The sequence below is a fragment of the Myotis nattereri genome, assembly GCF_964212035.1.
Source record: "Myotis nattereri genome assembly, chromosome: 3".
Taxonomy (NCBI): domain Eukaryota; kingdom Metazoa; phylum Chordata; class Mammalia; order Chiroptera; family Vespertilionidae; genus Myotis; species Myotis nattereri.
In genome coordinates this window covers 89,711,042-89,738,595 of record NC_138077.1, presented here as the reverse complement: position 1 = coordinate 89,738,595, position 27,554 = coordinate 89,711,042, and the positions used below count along the sequence as shown (strand labels likewise).

General features: G+C 34.5%; 1 protein-coding gene across 4 annotated transcripts in view; it reads left to right on the top strand.

The window, feature by feature from the left end:
- CADM2 (cell adhesion molecule 2) overlaps window positions 1-27,554 on the top strand; it is a 1,196,033-nt gene that overhangs the window by 827,432 nt on the left and 341,047 nt on the right. For 2 of the 4 annotated variants that reach the window (XM_081086797.1, XM_081086795.1), the window contains exon 2: window positions 5,885-5,911. The exons of the other annotated variants lie outside the window; for them this stretch is intronic. In XM_081086797.1, coding sequence (XP_080942923.1) covers window positions 5,885-5,911 — 27 coding nt within the window. The remainder of the gene's footprint in view (window positions 1-5,884; window positions 5,912-27,554) is intronic. 4 annotated transcript variants of the gene reach the window in all.

Here is a 27,554-nt window from a genome sequence, read left to right as displayed (position 1 = left end):
CAAAAGTAGATAATATAATAAACTGCATGCATCCCAAGATTACTCTGAAACAAATATCAGGCAATGGGTCATTTTTCATAAGTATTTCATTTTGTTAAAAAATAATGATTAAAAAAACAGTTACTATTATTACATTTGCATATTAATAGTAATTACTTAAGTCACGAAATATCTGGTGCTGATATCAGGATCCAACACAAGACAATTGTTTGTTGTATCTCAAAGGTCTCTTCAATTGATATTTTTTATCCCTAAAACCTATTTGCCAAAGAAACCAAATGCCAAAATTGATGTGTGGTTTCCCACATTCAAGATTTGACTAACTGCATTGGTTTAATGCAATTTATTTGTCCCCTTGTTTATTGGACATTGAAAGTTCAATGTAGAGGAATGATCATATTCAGATTTGATTATCTTGTTAAAATACTTGTTAAATGGTGTATGAGAAGGCATATAATGCTCGCTAGTCTTATAAATAATGTTAGTAGGAATGGCGATCACTGCCTATGTGCAAAAACTCATTAAGAATTAGAGTGGTTGCCCTGACCGGTTTGGCTCAGTGGATAGAGCGTCGGCCTGCGGACTCAAGGGTCCCAGGTTCAATTCCAGTCAAGGGCATGTACCTTGGTTGCCGGCACATCCCCAGTGGGGGGTGTGCAGGAGTCAGCTGATCGATGTTTCTCTCTCATCGGTGTTTCTAACTCTCTATCCCTCTCCCTTCCTCTCTGTAAAAAATCAATAAAATATATTAAAAAAAAAAAAAGAAAAAAAGAATTAGAGTGGTGCCGAAGCCGGTTTGGCTCAGTGGATGGAGCGTTGGTCTGCGGACTGAAAGGTCCCAGGTTCGATTCCGGTCAAGGGCATGTACCTGGGTTGCGGGCACATCCCCAGTAGGAGATGTGCAGGAGGCAGCTGATCGATGTTTCTCTCTCATTGATGTTTCTAACTTTCTATCTCTCTCCCTTCCTCTCTGTAAAAAATCAATAAAGTATATTTTTTTAAAAAAAGAATTAGAGTGGTTTTTAAACTCCATTATTTTCTCTTTATTTATTGCCTGAAATATTTGTATGAAGAGATATTTCTATGTATCAAATATTTGGCTATTCTGGGGTATAATTTTTGGCATTTTTTTTCTCAAGCATTACTTTTACACATTTTTTTCTAGTGTGAAATTTGTGTGTTTATTAAGAAAGAAAAAAAACTTTTGAAAGATATGAAAGTCAAACTTTTTCAATTATTCAAATTTCAATGAGACTTTTAAGAAAGTTATGTTTAGATGATTAGTGGGTGGCTAGAAAGTTGTTATTTTAAATAATTCTCAAGTGATAATTGAAGGAATGTGTTTAACTTTGTGCTAGAAAGTTACAGAAAAGGGGGAAATGTAGGTGGTTATCTAAAATGCATTTATTTTAATATCCTTATCTTGAAGGACTGTTGTAATGTGGCATTTGATCAATTAAGTGTAATAGTACTTTTCCTTTTCAAACCAGTGTGATTTCCTTCTTTGAATAAATGAATCAAACTCAGCTGGTTTGATTAGCACTACATTAATACTGTTAGGTAATGATTGCATTTTGATGTAGTGGATTTAAAGATATATGTTTATCAAGCATGCTTTTTTCATTGTAAATTTCCTACTGGATAGCTTTGTAACCTAGAAAAAAAAATCACTTATCCTAGGAAGTAGAGGCAATGTATACTCTCTCTCCATAGATGTCAGTAACTTCTCTCTCTTGGAACGTCTAAGAATTTTTTAAGTTTATATATTACTTCCTTACTAAGGAACAGTAATCTCTTATCTATAAATTTGCTATGGAGGGAGGAATGAAAACACTAGACTATAGTATTAAGGTATTTAGACAAATTTTATATCACCTTAAAATGAAAAAAATCAATAGTTCTTTAGCCTTAGTTCTGAGTGAATAAATACCAGCCATGTCTTTGCTATCTATTTACTAAATGTTTAACTGCTAAATAACTTTATGGCAAACACTTCTAAAGGCAACCACAAATACAGTATGTCCTAAATCATTCATACATTCAAAATATTAATAAATATACCTCATTTTGTTATGACAGGAAATCTTAAAACATAAAGCAGGAGTTAAAAGAACAGGGAAAATGTGAGTAGGTCATGTTTTTTTTTTGAGGTAGGTTTTAAAAGTGATCTAAACTCCCTTGTGAATGCCCTCATGTTTTGTACTTCATGTTGAGAAACATTGTTTTAGATTCATCAGTTCTTCAGAAATTATTAGTGATACCTTTCAAATAGACAGACAACTGGTTAATTCAACAAAACTAATTAACTAATCTGGGACATAATTGTATTTTTCCTTTTTGATCATTTGTATTGGAGTTTTTAGAGATGAACCTTACTAATCTGATTCCTAATATTCACTAACATAGTGAATTCACCTGTAAATAACTATGGTGATTTTATTATGATTCACATAATTCTCCTTCAAAAATTACATGTGCAAATTTTTACATTATTAATATTATAATTATCAGTTACAGATTTAATATTATAACTAATCAACTCCTAAAAAATAGTGTGAACACCTATAATGTTACAGCTAACTGCTTTTATTATAAAGGTGAAGAAATGTTGATAACATACCTAAAACTTTTCTTTGGTCAAAGTATCTTTACTTCTTTTCTTTCATTTTAACTATAAACTGTTAAAATTGTATTTTTAAGATAAATTTCCATCACTTTTGTGTGGTGTGCAATGTGCACTTTGCAATTGACTTATAATTGGACTATGCTGACAATGGAAAATCTTACACGTATTGAACATGACATTTATGACAGTATTACTGTCATCTTGGCTTCTTTTATTGAATATGCAGAGAATTATAATTGGGCTAACAAGCCTGGTAGCCTGGCCTCTTTCCAATTATATTAACCAGCCTGGTTGAGTATTAGCTGCCTGAACACACACGTATTAGGCATAGGGCTTTGTTTTCGTTCCTATTTTATTTTGGTATCTACCCAATAATCTAAGAATAACATTATCTGCCTCCATGTAACGCTGGAGAACTTTCAATAATTCACCTCCATTTCACTGAGAAATGTAAAGAAAAATGTGCCTTCTCTACATGTATCTCATTAGTTTTTAGTAAGACAATGCTTTTTAATTAAAAAATGGTTGTAGTTGCTGCATATTGAATACTAATATTTATCTAATATTTTATAAAGGCTTTTGGCAATGCTTTTTGAATTCAGGCTAAAATTTTTAAGTGATGAATTTGAAACTTAAGAGAAATGTCCTTACATGTGAGCAAGTCAGTATACTGATGCATTGAAATATTCTCTTTGAAATGGAGGCAAATAATACTTTTTACATAATCTAAAAATGCCTTTTAGTTTTGAGTAGTTTTAAACACAATATAAAGATAAAAATAATTCCTGATGTTAGACTTCTGAAATCTATTATAATTCTAGCAAGAATTAAAAACTTAATTTTTAATTGAAAAGCCAATATTAAGAATTGTTAAATGAAACAATCTGTGGTTTATAATATCAAGTACTTTACAGTGTATCAATTATTTGGAACACTAAATTCTGTACTTTTGTTACTCTCTCTTTTTCCTCTTTTTCTGTTTCTCTTTTATTTTATAGCATTCAATATACTTGCATATTTACTTTAGAAACATTTCCAACCCTACAATCTGCAATATTTAAAGTACTTATCTTTATCAGTGATTCTTTGAATATAAATATAAAAACGATCTGGAAATTTATTCTACAGAAACACAATACCACTAAAGCACATGAGAAATATGGTATAGGATGTGTATTGCAGCATTGTTAGTAACAGCAAGATACATACATACATACCTACATACATCACAAGCAGCCTGATGGCTTATCAATAGAAAAATAGTCCTATACTTCATATGTGCTATCAAAATACATACAACTATTAAAATTAATGAGCTGAAACTCTGTGTATTAACCTGGAATATGTGGAAAAGCAGACTGCAAAGTAATGTGTACAGCATTATCCTATTTTTAGAAAAAAATACACAAAATATATATTTACTAGTTTTTCTAAGAATTGCAAAATTAATTTTTCTAACATTAGCAAACTATTAACATTGATTATTTTAGTAGCTAACAGTGGAGAAAAATGAAATATTTTTTTTTTTACCTATATCACCTCTAATTTTTTTAGGTGCATCAATTTTGTAATAAAAACAAACAATGAAGTAAAATAACTATTTCATTCATTAAATAGGAGTAAATTTCTTGGTACAAATAACTTAAATTTTGTTTTAATATTAATCATTTTAGGGACTTTAATGGTCTATACTTTATATTATGAATTACTTCATCATAGGAGCAATATCACAATAAAACTGGTAGTTTAGTTTTGGATCATTGCTTTTTAGTTTGAATTTTATCTCCCTAATAACATTATGAACATTCTCCCTCTCAAGCCATATATACTCTCATTTTAAAACTGGGAAAAACAGAGATTGAATGGGCTTTAAGAAGGAATAATTGAGTTTTTTTTTGAAATATTTTTGTTTTATTTTATATATTTTTATCTGAAAAAATATTTTAAAAACTTGATACACATTTTTGTATGAGTTAGTGAAAGATAAATGCTAATAGTAAGATCACATTTATAATTGTAAAAAATTAAATTCTCTGTGAGTAGTCTGGCATGTAACTAGAAATGCTAGAAAATTTTATTTAGCTTTACATAACTTGAAGGAATGAACTATAGACTAAAATTTCTCTATATGGTTCATAAGTACTTGATCTAAAATCTAAATTAAACTTCATTGAAGGTCAGTATGCCCAAGTAGAGACTGTGTATTGCCCAATTAAGGGATGTGTTACCACTTCATCTTTAACATCATTTAGGGAGTGAAAAAGACTATCTTCATTTTTAAATAGCATTTAAAGCAAAATAGAATATATCACTTCAAAACATTTAGAGGTCTCTAATTATGCATTTTGTCTAGAAATCTCCTTTTGAGTAAAGAACTCTCCTTTAGGTCTGTTATAACTTCCTCATTAAGTTTACTTCTAACCCCAAATATTGTTTACCACTAGATATAAATAAGCCTAAATTTGTACTTCTTAATGGTAATAATGCTATTTAAAGTAACTGAGTTTTCTAATTTCATAGCTATATGCTCAACCAAAAACCAGATAGCTGGAGGTTGATTTGGCTTTGTTGACCTGATGTTTGCAATTCAGTCGGTGACTCAATGACTTAAATCCCAATAGCATAAGGGATTTTGGAGTCACATACACCAATAATAAAATCTCACATTTGCTTTTTTTCCAACTATATTACAGTCAGCAAGTAATTTGACTTGTCAAAGCCTCAGTTTCTGTTTCTGAGGCAACAGCCACAAAACTCCCACCTTGAGCTTGCTGTCATTAAGAGGGAGAAGTATGGAAAATGTTCAGCCTCAGTCTCTGACACTGAGTCAGCACGCAGTAGATACAAGTGGCTTGCCCTTGTGATTGCTCCAGACTTTGTGAGCTATATTTTAATTCTTAAATAATCTGAATTACATTTGAACTATATATGAGTATTTCTTTAATTCAATTATAACTTAAGCTTAGCGTTAAGAAGGAAATAGAGAAAGATTTACAGTCCTCAATGGAATTTCAGCTCCTATCTATTTTTTCTTTCTTATTCAAGAAGTTAGATCATATACTAACAAAATATAACCAATTGTCACTTTCATTGTCATTGGCCCTATTCATAAAAGTATGTTGATCATATAATAATAAATGCATCTTTTTAGACTGTAGCTAACAGTTCTAACATATCTCTTTTTCTTATTAGAGACTCTGTTTAATATCTAATCTCTGTTTGTTCTCTTCTTGTTGTGCAATCTTTTCTTGGAACCAGCTGCTGCTTCAAAAAATAAAGTTAAAGGTGAGCTCCTGTCTGTTTTGCATGATTCACCATGATTCATTTTTCTGTTCAGTCCTCTAAGTACTCTCAAATGATGGAGCCAATTCTGTTGGTGGTAATATTAGTTCAGTATATAAATATTCATCACAAATTTTTACAAATATAAATATATATTATTTGAATTATTCAGCTTCTGATATATATCTGTGTTTGCATCATGATTTGTGAGATTTTTTGTTTGTTTTATTTCTCACTTTAAACATTGCTTTTGTGCACTAATATTTAGTTTTTTGACCTTTGTTTCCTTGGTGAAATTGTAAATTGGTAAAAATATAACATAAAATAGGCTGATAGAAAATCTCAAAATTGAACATACCCTTCATAGAATTATGTGAAGAGAAAATGTTATCTTTTAAAAATGAATATTATAAACTGCGGGCTGCTATTTATGATGTTCCTTCTATTTCCTAGTTGCATTAAGTTTGCATTTGCTAGAATTCTAAAATATATATTTTCACGAGGAAGGATGAACTTGTCTAATGCCAGAATGTTTCCCTGAAAGAAATATACTTTTGGCTTAATGTGCCAATCTTTATGGTTTTGAAAGAATTCTAGCATATGTATAATACTGTATCATAGGTTTATAGTTTATGTTTTGATTTTATATTCTCTACAACAATGTATATATTTTAAAAAATTTTCTCCTTCCTATAAAGTGAATATATATATATATATATATATATATATATATATATTTGTATATATAATCTTTCATGTATTATTATGCAACAAAACTGCAATTATCTTATTGGTCATATATCTATTATCTTCAGTTTCCTCATCTACAGAGTGTGAATAAACAATAATTTCTTCAAAAGATTCTTGTAAGAGTTGAATTAGGTAAACATTTGCATTTTAAACAATGCTGGTTTCCTTTTGCTTCTCACAAAACTGCCTCTTCTTTGTGAAGAATTTTATGAGTTTTCATCACTTATGTTGTGGTATCTATTATCTCCCTGTGTGTGCTCAGAAGAAATGAGCAGGTGGTTTTGTCTCTTTATCTACTTCTCTTATTCAAATTCATCCCAAGGCCAACCATCTCTGTTATCTTCTCCCTCCAGCCCTGCCCTTCCCCAGGTTTTAGTTTTATAGCTAGTTTCAACACTATGATAGAGTCATCTTTGAAAGTTAACTGCTCCCTATTTATAAGGCTAACCATTTAGTGTGCAAGTACTATTTTCCTAGCAATATATTTGTTTTATAGAACACTAACGATATAAAAGACAAGATGGCAAATCCATGTTACCATTTGTCGTATCCTCTATATCTAGCCTAATGTGTGGTTTTCTTGATGGTGAGAATGGCACCAGGTGTTAGACCTATGGAGTCAAACCAGACCTCAGTTCAGCAACCCTGGTGACTGAGTTCCGGCTAGGAAAGAATTCAGAGCCAAGACTCAAACTATAAGAGAAAGTTTATTTAGAAAACCACTGAGATAGAAGTGAGCAGTAGAAGAAATGGGCCCAGGAATTAAATTACATTATGGAGGCAATGGAAAGGGCCCTCAGAACTTAGGCGAGAGAAAGGTAAGGGCAACTTGCTTAGGGGGAGTGGAGGAGGAGTGGAAAGGCACTGGTATGCTTCAGAGGGAGAGCAGACTGGGCCTTCTTGCCTAAGGGCTTTTAAGGGTGGAAATTTTAGGGAAGGTCCTAGGAAAGGATCTCAATAGAATATCCATCAGCTTTCCAGGTGTGTCCTTCCAGAGTCAGGGTCTCCACTGATTGGTCAGCACCATAGCAAGGAGTGAGTAGTCAGTGCAGCTGGTCCTGAGGTTATCTGTGACATCACTTGTCTGATTTTGCTGCTTTTCTGGGCCTGGAGCTGAAGCACAGCTGAGGTTTAGATGTTATCCCTGAGGGCTAATGTTTAAGGGAGTGGACATCCAAGGGCCCTCATGGGAGTCACATGAGGCCACTCTTTGATTCCTTGTTTCTCTTCCAATGGAGTCTACCACACAACTATGGACATGGCAGGGGAGGAAAGGTAAAGGGAGGGTCTGAGCTGCATGGCCAGTGATATGAAAGGTCAGGGCATCTAAACCACAGCCAGGGTATACTAGGTAAGGAAAGGTTACCCTGGAAGTAAGGTCCTTGCTCTCCCAGTTTTGCCTGCTGCTAGGCACCCAGAGCTTTCAGCCCTAGTGGCCATCCGTACCTGGCCTATCACGCTTGCTGTGCTCATGTCTGTCTAATTGCCTACCACAGTTTCTGTAAATGTGCTAGAATAATTATGTAGGCTGGAGTCCTCCTCAGAGAATGCTTTAAGTGGCAGGTAAGGCTTGAACTGATTCTTGATGGTTGGGTAAGATGTTGAAAAGATTAGTAGAGAGGAAAAATAACAAAAGCATAAGTAAAGGTATAGAAATAGAAATGAGTAGAGTTCATTTCAGTATAATGAAGACAGGTTTTGAGGAAAGACCTGTTATTATGGAAGTGGAGGAAAATAAATGCGTTGATTCAATAGGCAATCGAGTGATTGTGAGCCATTACCATATTTTACTACATAAAACCTATTGTAATACTCAAATGTATGATCACCTAATAATTTTTAAAAACAAAGGACAATAATTCAAATGATAATATACCATGAAAATTTGTGCCCTGGGGCGGCAGGGGGGCGGGCATTCCTCACCCTGGCCTGCCCCCTCTCACAGTCCAGGAGGGCAGTCTGTAGGATAGTTTGTGGGAGGCGACTGGCTGATCAGGGGAAGGCACTGCCCCCATCACCCCCTCACTGTTGCTGCCTCTGACCTCCCTCTGCGGGAGGCGACCCAGCAATCAGGGGAAGGATGCCCCCATCTACTGCTGCCACTGCCAGCTGCGAGGCTGCCTGAGCCTTGGTTCTCACAGACACTGCAGCTTGCGTGAGCCTAAGGCCGCCCTCATTGCCTGATCCTCAGGCCTTCGCAGTGGCAGCCGCCATCCGAGGCTTGCCTGAGTCTCGGGCTGGCCTTGGGCAGTGGCAGCCGCCATCTGTTCCCCCGATGCACCTCCTGTTCAAGTTCCCACTGGGGATGCATCATCAAGTCCCCATCCACCCATATGTGCCTCGCAGCTCACCCAGCCCCGCCCACCGACGCTCTCCTGCCGTGCACGCAGCCTCCTGGTTATTGCTCATTGTGGCATGAGGGAATCATGGGTGATGGCATGACGACCACGTAGGCTTTTATTAGTATAGATAAGTTACAAAGTATTAAGTATAGAAAAACAATTTACCAATGTAGAATTATAGCCATAAATTATATTACAGGTATCTGTTAAGTCATGTCAGAAATCAAGCTGGCTAGGATCTTACAATGCAAATATCCTTCTGCACACAATTTGGTGCTTTTCACATCACCATCCCTACTGTTCTACACCTATTTATTTTATACTCCGGAGTATAAATCTCCTTTCTCCAATTGTTTACAAGCCTGCAGGGAGCTTTGGGACATAGTTTGCCTATGTTTTTGCATCTATAAGGTCTTATAGAGACCAGAAATGATACTTTCTAAAATGAACTGTACCTCAAGTAGAAATTGAAATTTTATTTCTATCAATTGAAACATATATTATGTAGAGATAATAATAGAGAGAAATACTCAATGCTTTTATTGACCAATTTCCATGTTAAGGAAAATGGCATTCCTTAACATGAAAAATAAAAGAGTGGGTAAGAGGATAATAAAACCCAAAGTAATATAAAACACAGTTGCTTAAAAATAGTTCATTTCCTGGTCCAAACAAAATATATATATTTCAGGGAAACAAGGGAAGTTTTGAAGAGGATCATATTTCACTCATTTTTTCCCATGAAATCATCCAAATTTGGGGAGCCTCTGAAATATTGGAGAGAGTCATGTGTCCTGATATATATATTTTTAAGAATTACATTCCAGAACACAAAGTCTAATAATGTTTTGACATTAACTTCCCAATAAAATTTTTAAACAGACTCTTAAAATAATTTATGGGTGTTTACATTAAAAGAGAGGATTTACTAAGAGTCAACATTCATTAGTAATGGTGTAGGAAATTGTCCTAATTCCCTCTTTATTTTTATTTTTTTATATTGGTTATTATCCTGGTTTCTGAGGACAAAATTATAAATATGTCTGAATTTCATTAAATCATTTAACAGCTAATGCTTTTCTTACCTTTGCAGAAACTTTCATTCTGGAGACTACCAATTAATCTTTAGTGCTCAAATCCAATGGTGGTTTCCCAATCTTCATATTACTCATTTTGTTTTGCTGAATATATATTGTTTATTTTGATTTTCGTTTGCCCTTGATTTTTGATTTCAGTGTCTCCATGCAAAATGTATGTATGTATGTATGTATGTATTTACTTATTTCTTTACTCCTCTTTCTGTTTTTATATCTTGCTCTGGAATATATATTTTTGATCCCTGAAAAGATTACTAATTGCAGTGTTGGTTCAGTGCTCCACATCCCCTTTAAGAGATGAACTTTAACTTCTACAAAATAAAGAAAGCAGCCTTTTTCTAGATGATTATGCATCTACAACCAACTTCTCTCACCATTGTTGACTATTAAGAGAAAAACAAAGGACCTAATAAAATTCCTCCGCTGAAAACTTAGAACTGGGAAGGGAGAAAGGAGAGAGAGAGAGAAAGAGAAAACTGAAAGGGGCAAGAAAAAGGAGAGATAGGGAATCAATTTTGCTAAACTGTGTGGCCATGTCTTTTGTATGTAGACCAAATAAGAACATTAATTAAGTCAAGAAAAAGAAAGCTGGATGTACAAAGAGAGGGCAAGAGAATGACCTCATTGTGCTGCATTTTGAAGGTCTTTTATCCTTGAGGAAGGCCTTTTAATTAAGCTTTCCAGATGGGTTTATCTTGTTCTCAATCAAAAGGGAAACAACTACCATTAACTGTCTTCTTTCTCTGAAGGTTTCTTAGTTGATTTCAATGAATACTTTTCTTGACTTGTTCCTACCACTAAGCTCTTATTTGCTATTTCCATTCACCCTACTAAACATTTCCACCTGAATACTAAAAACTGAAACCTATTTTTTTGCAAATCTGAGGCCTCAGGATTTGCTGTGTTTTCTCATGAACAAATACTTCCCTAACTTTGTAGTTTAAAATAATTGAGACATCTTTAACTTCTTTGACTTAATGCCCCCCATAACCAATTAATTATCAAATTGCCCTTCTTTGACGGGGATAAAATTATCCTGATTACATCCTATTTTTACCATGAGAATAGTAGCTTTTGCATGGTACTCTCTTCTTCAAACCACTTATTTCTCAGAGCTGGCCTGGAGAAGTTCCTACCTTGTCTTCTGCTTCAATCCTTGATACCCTACAATCTATTCTACATTCATATATCACAGTAAATTTTTTAAAAGATCAACAGTTAGAGGTAGACAAAAAGGTACCATGAAGTGTTCCTATATTTTTTGTATAAAATTATTTCATTTTATGCTATTGTAAACTTATAAATATAGACTACATGTATTTTAATGACTAATGTTGTTTAAAAATCTTGTAAAATTTCTAAATACTTTCAATCTAGTAAGTATCTTTTTAGTCTCTAACCTGATTTTTCGGCTTTTTTAAATTTAAAATTTGGCAACAATAGTGAAGATAAAATTTTATGTCATTTCTAGTTAGCTATTACTTTCAATCACACAATCGTTTTTCAGTGCTCAAATATAATTAACATAATTCTTTTCACTATACATGAGAATTGAAAGATAATGCAGGACACTCACCAATCAAAGTTCAGTTATATATGTGGTTTGAGAAGAATCAGTATTTCAATTTACTAGATTTAAGTAATAGTCATATATAATATTGTTAAGTAAAGCATTCATACAGGTGCAAATATAAAAGTCTCTAGTAAACCTTATACCTTGGAGGTAAATTGAAATGCATATATGAGGTTGAAATTGAGACATTGGTTCAAACTATTCTAAGATTTTTATCTTCACTGGGGCACATATTTTCAGTTTGTATGCAGTATATATACTAACAATTTCCATTTTGTACTCTGACAGACATAGATCAAATCCTGATTTTCAATTTATTAGATTTGAACACCTGGACAGTTCAATTAATTTAATTCAATATTCAATTATTATGACAATTATATGGGATAATGTATAGAAAGAAATTAAACTATGGAAAGGTGCCCAGTAAACAGTAAATTGTACTTATTACTATCATTTCTATTGTTATTTAAAGAATGTCTGTGGAACAACACACACAATAAAATAAAATAAAATAAAATAAAATAAAATAAAATAAAATAAATCATGATGTAAAAGACAAACCCAAAAACTAAAGCTTTTATTGAGTATCAGCTGTATTTCATCTTTATGATGCATTCATGTTTAATCATCTATACCAGGGGTGGGCAAACTTTTTGACTTGAGGGCCACAATGGGTTCTTAAACTGGACCGGAGGGCCGGAACAAAAGCATGGATGGAGTGTTTGTGTGAACTAATATAAATTCAAAGTAAACATCATTACATAAAAGGGTGCGATCTTTTTTTTTTTTTTTAGTTTTATTCATTTCAAACGGGCCAGATCTGGCCAGCGGGCCGTAGATTGCCCATGGCTGATCTATACTAATAAAAGGGTAATATGCTAATTAGATTGGATAGACCAGATATCATTCTGGACATCCTTCCTGACAAAGCCGGGGCCCAGGTGGTGCCACCCGGGGTCCTGGGTGCCTGCCCCATAAAACCATCCCAGGTCCTGGGTGCCTGCAGCCAGCCAGAGGGAGTGAAGCCTGGGTTCTGGTTGCCTAAGGCCACCAGAGGAGGGAAGCCTGGATCCCAGGTGTGGGGGCTGAGGCAGAGGTGGTTACGGGCGATCAAGCAGGCAGACGAGTGGTGAGGGATGATCAGGCAGGCAGAGGCAGTTGGGGCAATCAGGCAAGCAGGCAAGCAAACAGTTAGGGGCATCAGGCAGGCAGGCGAGTGGTTAGAAGTGATCAGGCAGGTAGACAGGAGATTGGTTAGAAGCCAACAGTCCTGGATTGCTAGAGGGATGTCTGACTGCCAGTTTAGGCCTGATCCTGCAGGGGTAAACTGGCAGTTGGACATCCCCCAAGGGGTCCCGAATTGTGAGAGGGTGCAGGCTGGGCTGAGGGACCCCCCCCTCCCCGTGCACAAATTTTGTGCACCGGGCCTCTAGTAAACACATAAAACATAATGTGCATAGTCCACTAGATATATTAGTATATTTTCTTTCTTCACATTTAAATATCAAAAACCAAACTGTATAAATGATATCATTAAGGAATTTCAACCCAATGTCAGAAAGGAAAAAAAAATGAAGAAAAATTGTCACAGAGTGGTTTACATAATACTTAAAATGTAAAAATAACTTGTCTCTGTGAAGAAATTGAGGACTAAGGTTATATATAATTTATTTTGAATACATCACTTAACTCCTTTTGTTGAAACTATGTTTAGATTTTAATTTTAAAAAGTGCAAATTCTTGCATAATAGCTATAAAATCTTCATAAAAAATAACTCATCAAGAAACAGTTATTAAAGCTTATGTTTATTTGTCCCATGCAAGGCAAGCTGATATAAGAAAACATGTTGTGAATGTTAGATATACAGTATGTCAGAGAATTTAGAAGCATATTATGTTTCCATAACATATTCACTAGGGGCTCCAGGTGGACTTGGCTGAGATTTGCTAAATCCATCATCTTGTGCTTCTCACTTCTCTAGGAAAAGTGGCAGAGACATTGCTATATATGATAATGTAGTAACATTTTTAAAGATATAATTTGTAGCTACAGCATTTTTTTAACTTTGAAAAGAGTAGATAACAATAATAATTATAACAGTTAACATTTCTTGAATGTTTACTATGTGCTAGACATTACACTCAATATTTTATATGTTTCCTAATTTAATACCTTCAAAACAATTTGAGGTAAATACTGTTATTATTCTCATTTTTAAAAAATAAGGAAAAAAAAGCAAAGGGTTAATAAATTTGTTTTACGTTTCCAAACTGAGTAGACGACAGGATTACAATTCAAAATCAGACCTAATGATTCCTGAGATCAAACTTTGTATCTTTTAGAATCTCTAAAGTTTCCAGATTAATCAGTATTACCAGTCAATTTAAATGTTTTTACCTATGTCTCATCTACCCAGGCAGGACTCGGGTTGGAATGGGGGTAAAGTAGAAAGATGATGAGCTATCAGAAACAAATAAATTGGACCTACCAAGTTGGGTACATTGCTAACAAAAAAATATTCTCCCAGACTTGTTTTATTTTTCTTCTTTTTCTTTCAGGTCCCTTATCCTTTTATTGTATGTTAATTTTACTTATTCCCTCTTGGGAAAGTGAGGAGGTAGTTTCTCAATAAGATGAGTAATGTTTTAGTCATAGCTAACGTAAAATGCTAAGCTTAGAAGAGGGTAACATGGTTAAAAAGTGTGTTCATGGAAATTTTATGACAAGATGATTCAGTAGGTCAAAATATACATAATTTTAGTTTTTAAAGTGCAGCTTTATTTGATGTGGTTTCTGATTTTTATTTCTCACTCTATAGGGGTTTTGCCATGTAGTTGCTTTATAGAATATTTCATTATTTACTCTGGCGTAACTGTCCACATTAATGTTGTACAGTACAAACCGGTGTGGGACAGGATGGAACAACCCCTCTAGACACTCCATTTGCAAATCTAAACAAATATAATTTTTCACTTGATTTAATGGAACTTCATTTTGCTCACTCCTTTCTTTTTGAAATGCAAATACAGGCTTGAGCTTTCCTGTGGACATGTGTATAAACGTAACTCATTTGCCACCAAAACAGAGTAAATTTTGTGCAGTGATTAAAAATTAGTTTAAGCGTTGCTATCATAAGTTTATGTCCCAATTTCCATTATAAATAAGTCATTGCAATGCTTTTTATTCTATCTAAATGCATCTCATACCAAAGGCAGGATCTTCAGGGACTCAATGCATTCTGTTGTTTCATGTCATTCTATTATGTTAATGAAATTGGTTTGTGCTTATTCTATAGCTGTGGGGTAGGGTTTTAGAAAGTCTATCATTAAAAGCCCAAGGTTGGTGGCTTCTTACAGGTTTTGAAACAGAAAAAGTTGTAATAATGAGAAATACAGTGATTAATGTGTAGCAGTTGGGCATTTAGGGGAATTTTCAAAAAAAGTTATGTAAAGCCAATAGTTACATTAGACTAAAAATAAATCCCATTTCATGTTTCAAATCAGATGGAGTTATAGGTATATACTTTTAATGGAAAAAATCATTTGACCTGACATCATATTATAAAATATTTACCATGAGCAAATTGTACTGTTCAAAGCTTTGGTGAAGGATATCAGAGTACAGTAGATCCTCAGGTTACGAGTTATGTCGCAGATTCGTTCCTACTCATGACATAACGCAATTTTCGCCCTAAGTCAGAACCCACCTACATAAGCACCCACGTCACTCACGTGGAGCACATACACAGCAGTAATGAAGTGAAACAGTAAAAAAAAAAAAAAAATTAAAAGAAAGATAACAATTCCTGACATTTACTTGTGGTAAATACATAATAAAAAACATAAAGCACATATGTACATATGTCGAAATGATGGAACATTTTTTTTTAATAAATAAATGGGAGATGGAGACATAACCACGAAACGATGTACATCGAGTCCGACATAACCCGAGGGCTGCCTGGATGTCAGTTTTTACTTTACCACTTACTTGCTTTTCAGTCTTCATATCAGTAAATAGGGATGAAACTATTAATATCACTAACTACATATAGTTTTAAGAATCAAAGGGCATCTGTAAGGAATTTTAAAACAACCGAGTCCTGGCCAGTATGCTCAGTTCTTTGGGCATGTTCCTGTGCACTGAAAGGCTGATGGTTCCATTGCCAATCAGGGCACATGCCAAGGTTTCATGCTTACTCCTGGATAAGGAGTTTGCAGGAGGCAGCCTATTAATGTTTCACTCTCATCAATGTTTCACTCTCACATCGATGTTTCTCTCTCTCTCTCCATCTCCCTTTCTCTCTAAAAATCAGTAAAAACATTAAGAAACTAACAAACAAACAAAAATAACTGATATCCATATGTAAATAGCTATTAATTAAATGTCATAATTACAGAATAGAAACTTGATATTCAGTAATGAATAAAATGTGACCGATGTTCTAAGCCCATGCCAATGATCTATGTGCATAGAAATATCTTGTAATAAGATATCCTTTTAAGTTTTTTGTTTGTTTGTTTTGTGTTTTGTTTTTTTACTGAACATTTTTGAGTAAGGAGAAAAAAAGTATGTTCTTTTATTTTTGATAAAATTTTATTGAATGTCTGTAGTGTGCTAGGATAATGGGACTTTATGGGGCTCTCATTCATTCATTTTTTTCACTCATTCCTTCACCCAACATTGACAGAAATTGCTGCAAATATTTTAGTAAAAAATAAGTAAGTTATACACTAATAATCTATATATTTATAAAAAGCCAGTGACTGTAACAGCCATAACAAATCATAAAGACCAGTCACTATGATGCCCACTGTGGCCAGCAAACCGGCTGATCATGGGGTGGGGCTGGCCGGCCAACCTCTCAGCCCCTCCCCGCTGCAGGCCTGCCCCTAATTAGACTCTCCCACCCTGATCAAGAGCAGGGCTGCCTGCCAAACACCCCTTCCCTTCCCCCCACCCCTGCCAGCCCCACCCCCAATCAGCCAGCCCCACCACGATAGACCTGCAACTACTCCCCCTGCTGGCCCACCCCTAATTGCACTCTCCACCCCAATAGGGGGCAGGGCTTTGTGGCAAACCTCCTGCAGCCCCTCTCCCAGCTGGCCCCACCCCAGATCAGCCCCCCACCCCAATCAGGGGCAGGGCCAACTGGCCAACCACCCATGGCCCCTCCCCCAGGCTGCTGGCCCCCGATTGGCACTCCCCACCCCACTTGGGGGTGGGGCCAGCTGGCCCACCATCCACAGTCCCTACCCATGGCTGGCCCCGCCCCGATCATTCCCCCAACCCCAATCAGTGGTGGGCCCGCCATCCAATCACCCACAGCCCCTTCCCCCAGCCAGTCCGGCCCTGATTGGGCACCAATCAGGGTGAGTCAGCTGGCTAACTTCCTGCCATCTCCTCCTCCTGACAGGCCCAGCCCCAATCTGCCTGGATTGGGGCCAGGCTGGCTGGACCCCACCCATGCATGCATTCATGCACTGGGCCTATAGGAGTGTTATAATGTGATAGGCATTATGAAGAAAACATAAAGTCAAAGGGTGAGATAAAAATGCTTGGACATAGTACAGAAGGGAAGTAGTTCTAATGTTGATCAGGGAGATTAGGAAAAGAAATATTTGATGAGGAAATTGATGGTGAGGAAGCAAGACATGCAGATACCTTGGAGAACCATCCCAAAAAGAGGAATCACAAAGAAAAAAGGACTAAAGGCAGTAAGGGTACAGTTTATTAAAGGGACATTGAACAGCCCTGTATGGCTAGAAAAGCCTGAACCTAGGAGAGCAAACAGGAGAGAAGGTCATAGAGGTATTGAGGTCCCACGTCATATAAGGATTTCTGTTTTGTTCCAATTGAGATTAAAAACAAACAAACAAATAACAGAAATAACAACAACAAAACACTGGAATAATGAGCAGAAGAGAGACATGATGATTTAGCTTTAACATGATCAGTTTGGCTGCTCTGGTGATAATAAACTGCAGTAAGAGATGTTAGTACACTTTTCAAAGAAACCAGGGGACTGATGACAGTCGTAGGAGTAGAGTTGTAGCAATAAAGATGATGATAAGTGGTCTTTTGAAAGTACACCTACTCAAATTTGCTGACTGGAAGTGGGATATGATATAAAAGATGAAGTGTGGGTGATTTCAATGTTTTATTTCTTTGTTTTTGTCTAAAAAAGTGAAAAGACAAAGTTACATTTACAAGATGGAGAAGACTGGGAGAAACATGGTAAAATAATGAGAGCTAAACTTTCAATATGTAAAGTTGGAAACACTGTTAAAAGTGAAGATAGCAAGTAGAAATTGTCTATGGATATACAATTTAGGAGAAAGTTTTACACTGTAGATAAAAGACCTGGAAATCATTGTCAATTGACAGTACATAAAGCTGAGATTGGATGAACTCACCTAAGTTATGAGTATAGTGAAAGAAGAAATCAAAAACATTAGGACCGAGTTCTCAAGTATCCAGAAGTTAAAGAGGTCAAACAGATGATAAAATACAAGCAAAGACCTCAAATGAGAATTAAAAATAAGTGAAGAAAGTGTTTTCAAAAAGGAAGTATTGTTCGACTGAGTTAAATGTTCTTAATAAATGAAAACTGAGCACTTACCATTGGATTTAGAAATGTGGAATTAACTGAGAACTAGTAATTGCCATTTAGTAAAAGATATAGAGATTAACCAAATATTCATTTGTAGGAATGCAAATTTGCTACTGTGAAACAATAGCAAAGTAGTATGAGGTATGATTTTAGGGAAATTTATCATAGTCAAAAAAGACTACAAGGAAGATTTCTTAAAGTAAGTGATAGTTATGAGAGAGCTGAACTAGTCAGAACTAAGTAGGCCAAGAAGAGAGGGAAAAACTTCCCAAATCAAGGGAATGGCAGCAGGTGACTAAAAAAAAGCCATATAGTTTCCAATATAGGAAACAATGGGAGCCAGGGATAAAATGAGAGTACATATACCCAAAAATTGTTCCCAGAACTAATATCAAATAACTTACTAACTATGGTTTCTTTTAGTTTTATGATATTGGATCTATGTTCAAGTCTTTAATCCATTTGAATTGATTTTTGTGTATGGTGTAAGACAGTTTCTTCCTTCCTTCCTTCCTTCCTTCCTTCCTTCCTTCCTTCCTTCCTTCCTTCCTTCCTTCCTTCCTCAATCCTTCCCTCCCTCCCTACCTCCATTTCTTTCTTTCTTTCTTTCTTTCTTTCTTTCTTTCTTTCTTTCTTTCTTTCTTTCTTTCTTTCTTTCTCCCCATGTGGCATTCCAGCTTTCCCATCAACAATTATTAAAGAGACTATAATTTTCTCATTGTATGTTCTGGGCTCTTTTTTTGAAAATTAATTGACCACAAATGCATAACTTTATTTCTAGGATCTCTGCTCTGTTCTCTTTATCTAGGTGTCTTTTTTTAGGCTAATACAATACTCTATTGATTACTATAACTATGTAATACTGTTTGAAATCAGAATGTGTTCTGTTGGCTATCAGGGTTATGTAGTTCCATACAAATTTTAAGATTGTACTTTTTATTTCTGTAAAAAATGCCATTGGAATTTTTTTTAAAATATACTTTATTGATTTCTTACAGAGAGGAAGGGAGAGAGATAGAGAGTTAGAAACATCGATGAGAGAGAAACATAGATCAGCTGCCTCCTGCACACCCCCTGGGGATGTGCCCGCAACCCAGGTACATGCCCTTGACCGGAATCGAACTTGGGACCTTTCAATCCGCAGGCCGACGCTCTATCCACTGAGCCAAACCGGTTTCAGCCCATTGGAATTTTGATAGGGATTGCAGTGACTATCTTGATCACTTTGAGTAATATGTACATTTAAACAATATTAATCATTCCAATCCAAGAACACACAAGATCTTTTCATTTATTTGTGTCTTTTTCAATTTCTTGCATCAGTATCTTATAGTTTTCAGTGTATAGGTCTTGCATTCCTAAGTTACATTTATTTATAAGGATTTTATTCTTTTGGATGCAATTGTAAATAGAATTGCTCTCTTAATTTCTCTTTCTGACATTCATTGGTGTATAGAAAGGCAGCTAATTTTTTGTGTATGGATTTTGTGTTCTACAACTTTACAGAAATAATTTATTATTTCTATAGTTTTCTACATATAATATCCTACACAGTGCCTTGAAGGTTTTTTTTACCCAGTGTTATGTTTGTTCTATTTTGTTTTGTTTTGTTTTTTTAATTCTAAGAACAATGTGAAGCATTAAGGGGCTTTAAAGGGGGGGGGGCAGTAAGTATGGGGATGGTGGGCTATTATCACATTTATACTTTGAAGGAGATTACTGGATATTCGAAAAGAATAAATTAGAAGAGATTAATATAGATGACAAAGAGACAAGTTGAATTTTATGGAAAATTGAAGTAGACCAGAAAGAAATACTTGTAAGTTGGTCTAGAGGCAAAGAGTTACTAGTGGTAACATCAAGGAGAAATGGACAGATTTGAGAGAATAGGAAATCTTTCCAAAATACAGTTGAAACATTTAGCAAAAATAAAGAACACCATTAATTAAATAAAAATAATTTCCTCTAAATATTTGTAACAGATTTAAAATATTTTATTATTCTTCATATTCATTCTCATCAAAACCTCAAACCAAAACTCAAAAAAACTAGTATAGCAGTTCTGATCTTGTCAACATGTTAGCTCATAGAAAAACACAACTATATTGTATTGTTGAACAGAAAAAAAAGTAAAGGAAAAGTTGTAAACTTTATTACAAGAAAAATATTATATATATATATGTCTTTCTTTAAAATAGTTCTTATATATCTTATTAATTTTCATAACAAAACTTCATATATCTAATTAATTCAGGGAGGAGAAACATATTGAAAAACATTTTAAGAATAACTGAAAACATTCTAAAAGTCATAAAAACTTATAAAACTCAATTATATATTTCTGTTGGTTCTATTTTGAATATAACAGATTAAAAATTACTTATACATTTGATTCTTATCTCTAATTCAGTATGACATTCTTTTAGTGAAATGAAAGCAGTAATAATGTATGTGTGTGGCATAAAGCTCATTAATTTAAATCACTACTTTTGTGTTTTCTCATTTTGGCCAAATTAAAACAAAATAAACTAAAATAAACAAACAAACACACTGGCAGAATAGAATTCAAAATTATTTTGTGGGAATCTGTTTTTTTCTAAGATAGAGTAATCATATGATGAGGATTGGGTTCACTTAATCAAACATGCAATCTTGATACAAATTAGGAATACTAATTGATTTGAACAAGGGACCAATAGTTCATGAAGAGTTATCTTCCATCTTAGCCAGAAATGATCTTGGGAAATACTATCAGATCTCTTGGCTACCTAACCAGAGTTTGGGAATCCCAATGATATATATTCACAATGGCATGTACAGTTATTTTCCTTAAAATAAAACAAGCAATTTTCCTCAAAAGAAAATACATGTACTCACAGATTTACAATATATACTGAAAAAAGAAAATACTTCTTTTAAACTGCAGTTGTTCAGTTCTAAAATGCAGCCACTAAACAGTAAAAAACTAAAAGCTTTTCTCTAATATCAGGAACAAGACAAAGATAACTATTCTTTCCACTTTTATCCAACATATTAGTGAATGTTCTAGCCAGAGCAATTAGGCAAGAAAATGAAATGAAAGGCATGGAAATTGGAAAGCAAGAAGTAAAATTATGACTATTTGTGAATGACAAGATTTTATGTATAGAAAACCCTAAAGACTCCCCCCAAAAAACTGTTAAAACTAATAATTTCAGTAAAGTTTCAAGATACAAAATCAACATACAAAAATCAGTTGCCTTTCTAAATACAAACAACAAACTACCAGAAGGAGAAATTAAAACAAACAAACAAAAAAACCCACCCACATTTATAATTGTATCAAAATAATAAGATACCGAGTAATAAATTTAACCAAGCAGGAAAACACATGTGCACAGAAAACTATAAGACATTGATAAAAATAAAAACAAATGAAGAAGACAAAAGCAAATGGAAAGATATTCTATGCTTGTGGATTGGAAAAAGTATTGTTAAAATGTCCAATTACCCAAAGCAACTATAGATTCAGTGCAATGCCTATCAAAATCCCAATGCCATTTTTTACAGAAATAGAACAAACAATTCTCAAATTTATGTGGAACCACAAAAGAGCTTGAATAACCAAAGCAGACTTGAAAAAGAAAAACAAAGCTGGAGACATTACACTCCCTAACTTCAAACTATATTATGATGTTATAGTAATCAAAAGAGTATGGTATTAGTATAAAAACAAATACCTAGATCAGAAACAAAATAAACACCCCTGAAGTAAACCATATAAAAAGACAATTAATTTGTAACAGAGACAAGGACATATAATGGGGAAAACTATAATCTCTTCAATTAAAGATGTTAGATGAGAAACATAATGGTGGTATAGGTAAACACCTGTAATCGCCTCCTCTCACAACCAGATCCAAATTACAACTGAACTATAGAACAACCATCATCCAGAACCACCAGAAAGCTGGCTGCATGGAAGTCCTACAACTAGAGAAGTAAAGAAGAAAGCACACTGAGACTGGCAGAGGTGTGGAGGCATGGAATGGGCTGGTCTGATACCCACTTGTGCTGCTTTTTTAATCAGCAGGCAGATCATCTCTGTGGAGGCCACCTGTGAAAAGAAAGGGGTCCCACCCCCACACCAGAAGCCCAGTGCAGCATCCCAGAGCTTAGAAAAGAAGTCTCTGTAACTACTGGCTGTAAAAACCAGTGCTGATTGGAGCTCAGTGATAAAGAGGCTGCTGGAGACCCAGCTACTCCTCTTAAAAGGCTGGCACCACAAACTGAACTTACAAGGTTCAGCTTCCTCTGAGCTGCAGCACCAGGGCAAGATTCTGGGGGACCTAGACACATATGAGGAGGAACTGGATTTTCTGGCATCAGGGCAGGAACTCGTGGGCGGTTTTCTCCCAGATGGAGGTATTTTCAGAGATAATTATTCCTATGCTGGGACCTTCCCATTTGCAGGACTGACTGGCAGCCATTTCTGTTTGCTCTGCCCTGGTGATTCCCTGAGACCCCACACCATCCAATTTGCAGGCTCACCCAACCTGTGTGCAGCAGATTTTTCATATGAATGGCCTGTCCTTACTCAGTCTAAAATCTGTCAAAAAAGCTTCAGCTGTGTCAAGGAGCCCCAAACCTATCAATAAAAGGCTCAGGGCCTGGCACCAGCACCAGCCTGCCTTGCTTCACAGCTGGGCCTTATCTGGGCACTTTCAAACCTGATACAAAGAGTAGGGATCTGCAGATCTCTCTGTATATCCTGCTGGATGGCTCCAGACAGTGGCTTACTTTACTCCTCCCCAGAGACCCAAGAGCCAGTATACCCAATGGTTAGTGTCAGAACATACCATATTGTAACTCTACACATCCATAAGCAACACACTCAAGGGGCAGATTCAATGATCACCAAAGCCCCAGTGAAGCAAATCATGCTCCGTAAGGGTGTCTCCTGCACAGCAACTCCCACTGTAGTCCCAGCTGGTCCTCACAGCCAATTGACCTAGAAGTCAATTCCTCCCAGTGACACCAACAGCAATCAAGTCTCAACTACAACAAAACTGTGCACATAACCCACAAAGGGGTGCACCTAGAGTGTCCACCTCAGGTGATTGGGGAGGCTAAGCCACTGGGCCTTATAGGACACCTACTACACCAGGCCACTCTATCAAATCAAAGAGACATAGCAACTCTACCCAATACAGAGGGAAGCAGCAAAAATGTGGAGACAAAGAAACATGTCACAAATGAAAGAAATGGAAGAAAGCAAACTACTGGATGTAGAGTTCAAAATCATGGTTATAAGGTTACTCAAGAATCTTCTAGAAACCTCCTAAGGACTTAGTGAGGCTTTCAAGGATCTTAGTGAGAATGCCAAACAAAATAGAAAAGGACTATCAGAAATTAAGGATACACTGACTGAAATAAAGAATAATATACAGGGATTCAACAGTAGAGTAGAGAATTTTGAGAATCAAATCAACCAGAAGAGATAAATGAAATAAGAATCCATAAATATGAAGATAGTATAAGGAATCTCTGGGACAACTTCAAAAATACCAACATTCTAATTATATGGTGCCAGTAGAAGAGAGAGAGCAAGATATTGAAAACCTATTTGAAGAAATAATGACAGAAAACTTCTCCTACCTGGTGAAAGAAATAGATTTAATAGTGCAAGAAGCACAGAGAGTCCCAAACAAGAGGAATCCAAAGAAGACCACACCAAGGCACATCATTTTTAAAATACCAAGGGTTAAAGATAAAGAGATAATCTTAAAAGCAGCAAGAGAAATGTAGTGAGTTATGTACAAGGGAATGCCCATACAACTCTCAGTTGATTTCTTAACAGAAACTATGCAGGCCAGAGGGAGTGGAAAGAAATATTCAAAGTGATAATAGCACGGACCTACAACCAAGATTACTCTACCCAACAAAGCTATCATTTAGAATTGAAGGTCACATAAAGAGCTTCACAGACAAGAAAAAGATAAAGGAGTTCAGCACCCCTAAACCAGTAATATATAAAATGTTGAAGGGTATTCTTTAAGAAGAGGAAGAAGAAAAAAGAAAAAGATAAAAAAAATATGGACAACAAAATGGCAACAAATACATACTTATCAACAATTGAACCTAAAAATCAAAATAAAAGAATAATCAATCTAATGAACAAATTAAACTGGGGAATAAAATAGAATAAAAAAACATGGAAATGGAGCAGACTGATGACTCTCAAAGGGAAAGGGGGTGGGGGGAACTGGAAGAGATTAAACAAACATCTTGAATGCATGTATGCATTACCTATGAACACAGACAACTGGGCGGAGGGGGGGACAATAGGGAAAAAAGAGGGATATTTGTAATAATCTCAACAATAAAGATTAAAAACAAATAAACAAACAAAAAAACAGCTATGACCCATGCTCTATTTCCTTACCTTCAAAATGATAAGATAAATGTATGTTGATTTAAATATAATTTTGTAGTGCTATGCTATTCTGGAATAGAAAATTAATATAGGATACAAAAATTTAAAATTGAACATGTGTAAAAATATAAAGGGCTTTGGAAGTATTGATCAATATATTATAAAACACAGAGTTTATTTTGTCTTAGTATTTATTAATTATTGGTATATTTTCCACTGGAAATTATATTTTGCCCCACACTGTAAGCTTGTTTTAATGTATTAGAAACTATAAATATCAATTCTAAATAACACACAGAGGAAGAAACTTGAAATATTCATTTTAAATAATATACATTGAAAAATACTATCACCTATTATGTTTATATACATGTATGTAAACAAATATGTTTACATCAAGGTATACACAAATATAATCTTATATCACGGTACATATATATTTTATACTCACAAAGGCACACACACACACACACACACACACATATATATATATATATATATATATACACACACACACACATCATAAATATGTATCATTAAATAATATGCCCTGGCCCTGGCTGATGGTGCACAATGGTTAGAGCAGCTGCCTGGGCACCAAAGGGTTACAGGTTTGATTCCAGGTCACTGGTACATACCTGGGTTGGGGGTTTCAATCCCAGCTCTGGTTGAGGTGCATGTGGGAGGTAACCAATTGACATGTCTCTCTCATATCAATGACTCTCTCTCTCTCTCTTTCTCTGTCTCTCTCTCTCATTCCTTCTCCCTATCTTCCTTCCACTTGCCTTAAAGATCAATGAAGGAAATATCCTTGAGTGAGGATTAACAACAAAATAATAAAAATAAAATAAAATAAAATATGTTAGTAAACTGAACAACCATGCAAAAGAATGAAACTAGACTACTACCTTATACCATACACAAAAATGTACTCAAAGTAAATGTAGGCAGTAAGCTTCTTAACATTAGTCTTGGCAATAATTTTTAGATCTGACTCTGATAGCAAGGCAACAAAACAAAAATAAACAAGTGGTCTTATATCAAACTAAAAAGCTTTGGCAAAGCAAAGGAGATCATCAATAAAATGAGAAAGCAACCTATCATATGATCAACAATTCCACTTTGGGGTATTTTTCAAAAAATATGAAAACACAAACTACAAAAAATGTATGTAACCCCATGTTCATTGCAACATTATTTACAATAACCAAGATATGAAACAACCTAAGTTTTCACCAGTGAATGACTAGATAAGGAAGATATGACATACATTTATAGACAATGGAATACTACTCAGCTTAAAGAACAATAGAATATTGCCATTAGGAACAATACGGATGGATCTTGAGGACATTATGCTAAGTGAAATAAGTCAGAGAAAGATGAATACAGCGTGTTTTTACTTATATATGGAATCTAAAAAACAATACAAAATAAAAGCCAAGCTCATAGATACAGAGAATAGATTGTAAGAGTGCAGGGGGGTGAGGGTATGATTTAAATGTCTGGAGGGGGATAAAATTATAAGCTTCCAGTTATTAAATAAATTAATCATATGAATAATATGTATAGATGGTGACTATAATTACTACTGTGTTGCCTATATTAAAGTTGATAAGAGAGTAAATCTAAAAATTTTTTTTAATCTAACAACTAGAAATGCATTTAGTGACACATTAATTCATTAACATTTAATTATTTATTGTGTCAAAAATTGAATTTATGTCATTATTCAAAAGAAGTGATAGTATGTTTTATATTTTAAAATCAATCTAAAATTGTAACAGACATTTCAATATGAATGATTTAAAATAAATTATACATAGCACCAAAAATGAGTATGTTTAGAATCCAATTTTAATAGACTACATATGATATTTGCAAAAACATAACCCAAGAAAATAAGCATTTTGCCTTAGATTATCTTATTTTTCATTAACTTCCTACTAACATGATGGAATGGAAGTTTGTATTATCAGTATGTATATTCTACTATTAATCTTTGAGTAGTACCGCTTTACATACCAAAACAAATTTTGGGTGTTGTAGTTGTTGTGGTTAAACATTTTTATTAGCCTTAAAGGCAACTGTCATCTTAAAGTAAGTTGGAGTATGAATAGTAAGTTTTAAGATGTCAACCACATTATCAGTTCGAAAACTGGTAGATGAATATACTAAAATGTGTTTATGTTAGTGAGGTTTAAACAGATTAGACAAATTTTTTCTTGTAATCATTCAACTGCCTCAGCTTCATCAGTAGTTTGTGCAAATGTAAATGACAGATCTGAAATCAACTTGAATAGATAACTGAGGAAGAGAAAAAAATTTAAAGAAAAATAAAGTGTCTGGGAAATGAATATGATGACAATAAAATTATTGAAAATACATATAAATGCAAATTGCATTCATTGTGAAGAACACGATGTTAGAAAGTGCTATTATTTTGAAAGAAAATAAAACTATTTAAAGTTTAAAATAGTTTAAAATAGATGAAGAAGCACTGGAAAAAGATAAAGTTTAAATAATTGTTTAAATATAAATAAAACATATTAGCTACCTCAGGAGACAATGCATTATTGGTAACTTTATTAAAATAAAAGCATGCCAGAAAATAAAAATTTTAAAAGTGAATTATTATCAAATTCAGTGACATGTGACATTGAAATCTGCTTCCAAAACAATTTTTAATTATTGAGAGTCATATGTAAAGGACGGATGTGATCTATTATGTGAGAAGAAAACATTTAATTTTTATCCTTGTAAACGGATTTAGCTTAATAAGCTAGTTTTACCTTTGAAACAGGTCTTCTATGAATAATAGCAGTGTTAAAGAGTAGCCAATGCTATTAATA